Source organism: Wasmannia auropunctata, unplaced genomic scaffold (assembly GCF_000956235.1).
Source record: "Wasmannia auropunctata unplaced genomic scaffold, wasmannia.A_1.0 LD336106.1, whole genome shotgun sequence".
Taxonomy (NCBI): Eukaryota; Metazoa; Arthropoda; class Insecta; order Hymenoptera; family Formicidae; genus Wasmannia; species Wasmannia auropunctata.
This window is the reverse complement of record NW_012026784.1, coordinates 6,568,059-6,570,573: the sequence shown is the minus strand read 5'-3', so window position 1 is coordinate 6,570,573 and position 2,515 is coordinate 6,568,059. Positions and strand designations below refer to the sequence as shown.

Genomic DNA, 2,515 nt, shown 5'->3' with positions numbered 1-2,515 from the left:
ATCGTTGGGCAGATATGGGGAATGAAGGCTGGGCATACAAGGACATTCTCAAATACTTTAAAAAATTGGAAACAATGAATATCCCGAAGTTAAAGTCGGATAATACTTATCATGGTACTGACGGACCAGTTCATATCACTTCTCCGTTATATCAAACACCATTAGCGGAGATCTTTCTAAAAGCAGGTAAAGAACTGCAATATCCAATAGTAGCTGATTATAATGGAAAAAACATGATAGGATTCTCATATCCGCAAACTACGATTATGAATGGCACTCGCATGAGTAGCAACAGAGCATATTTGCATCCCATACGCGATCGCGACAATCTTCATATCACTCTCCAAAGCACAGTGACTAAAATTTTGATGGATACCAAAACGAAGCGCGCAATCGGCGTAGAATTTATCAAAAATAATAAGATTATCCGCGTGTTTGCGAGCAAAGAAGTGATTCTGTGTGCGGGTGCCATCGGATCACCGCAATTGTTAATGTTGTCTGGTATTGGACCAAAGGAACATCTTACTAAACTAAACATTAAGGTCCTTCAAAATGCGCCGGTCGGCGAGAATCTCATGGACCATCCAGTCTTCTTAGGATTGTATTGGACAATAAATGCATCGATAAGTTTATCATCATCCGAATTGTTCAATCCTATTAATCCGTACATGATGGAATTTTTAACAAATCGAACAGGACCATGGACGAGTCCGGGATTAGTCGAGACCCTCGCTTTTATCAATACAAAACAGCCACATGAACACAGCGGTTTACCGGACTTGGAATTTATATTTACTGGTATTCAACCAATAAATCTTTTAATGAGGGATTTTAAAGATTCTCCATCTCTATGGATCAAATATGGTGATCGCCATGGCTGGTCAGCTATACCAATATTGTTGAAACCAAAAAGTCGTGGTAGAATAATGTTATTAGCTAATGACGTCAATGTTAAACCAGCTATCATACCAAATTATTTCGACGATCCAGACGATGTCAAAACGATGATCGCCGGTATTAGAACTGCATTAAGAATTGGTCAAACAAAGACGATGCAGGCGTTCGATTCTCAATTGTTAAACATTACTTATATGGAATGTGACTACGAGTATGATTCTGATGCTTATTGGGAATGCATGATAAGAATACGCTCTTCCACAACCTTTCACGCTTCTGGCACTTGTAAAATGGGACCTCGTGGTGACCCAACTGCTGTCGTTGATCCCAAATTAAAGGTTTGCTTGACAAAATGCATTACAGTATTCATATACAGGGTGTCTCAAAACTCGTGGATTTCGTTTTAAGTGCGGATTCTTTAGAATATTCTAAGACGAAAATCCTAATACGAAAATGTCAAAACTATAATAGTTTTTAAATTAGTAGCGATTAAAGTAGGCTAATCACAGCTGAAATTTCGCGCGCTCAGGCATGATGGTATGACAAATGCTAGAGGTGCTACGAGGACTCTCTTAACAACACCGAGATTATCATTATTTTTTTTAAGAAAATACTTTTTCTTTTATACGAAATCTATTTGTACACTAAATAATTAATTAATATTGGAAAATATTAAAGAAATACAATTACGATCGATATTACGTTAACTGTCAAAATGAATTTATAACCATATGTTCATTTACCTCGTATGGTGAATATTTTTATAATACCGATAGAAAAACCATTTTTAATATGAAAAAACTGAATATGTTAATACAATAAGACTAAAATTTGTCAAAATAACCTATTTAATCCAAATACGTTTATACCAAATTAACGGTAATTATCATTAATTAAAAATATAGGAATAAGAATATCAGAAAAGAAACTTTTTTATTCAATTTTTCTTTAAAAAAATATGTTTATAGTGAGCAAATCCAAAATTGCGAAGAATTACCGAAACCATTGCAACAGTAACACCGGACATGATTAGAAATGCAATAATGAGTCTTTCTCGACGCGCAAGATTATGCATCCAATGCAATGGTCATTTCGAACATCTTTTATAAGTATTTTTAATATTCAATATTTGTTAGTAACAATTAATAATGTTATAATTAAAAATTATAATGACTCTTTGATTAACAAATATTAAACAGATGATAAAGGCAGTTAAGAGTCCCACGCAGTTCTTGGTGCGTATATATTCTTGGTTTATTCCAATATTCGCAGCCGACAACCAAATAAGTAACACAAAAGGCGATATTAGTACAAGAAATGTTAATGTTTTATCCATTGTGACAATACGACTTAAGAAATGTTAAAGTTTTATCTATTGCGACAATACGATTTTGACTTGCTGCACGGGGATTCACGATACTTTCTCTCGGGAAATTGGAGGTAGACTCACCGATGTGGAGCATGAAAGCTTATAACTAATTTGCGCTGAAGATGGCTTGATGGAAGCCGAAACGTTCGCTAAGGATTTGATGTAAAGAATATTGGAATAAACCAAGAATATATACGCACCAAGAACTGCGTGGGACTCTTAACTGCCTTTATCATCTGTTTAATATTT

General features: G+C 34.8%; 1 protein-coding gene across 1 annotated transcript; it reads left to right on the top strand.

Annotated features, from left to right (window-relative positions):
- Positions 1 to 2: 2 nt before the first annotated feature.
- Positions 3 to 1,304, top strand: LOC105456893 (glucose dehydrogenase [FAD, quinone]-like; the record flags this gene model as incomplete). Its single annotated transcript, XM_011701259.1, has 1 exon — positions 3 to 1,304. A coding segment is annotated over one exon (1,302 nt), but the record flags the coding sequence as incomplete, so codon positions are not given.
- Between the last annotated feature and the right edge of the window lie 1,211 nt (positions 1,305 to 2,515).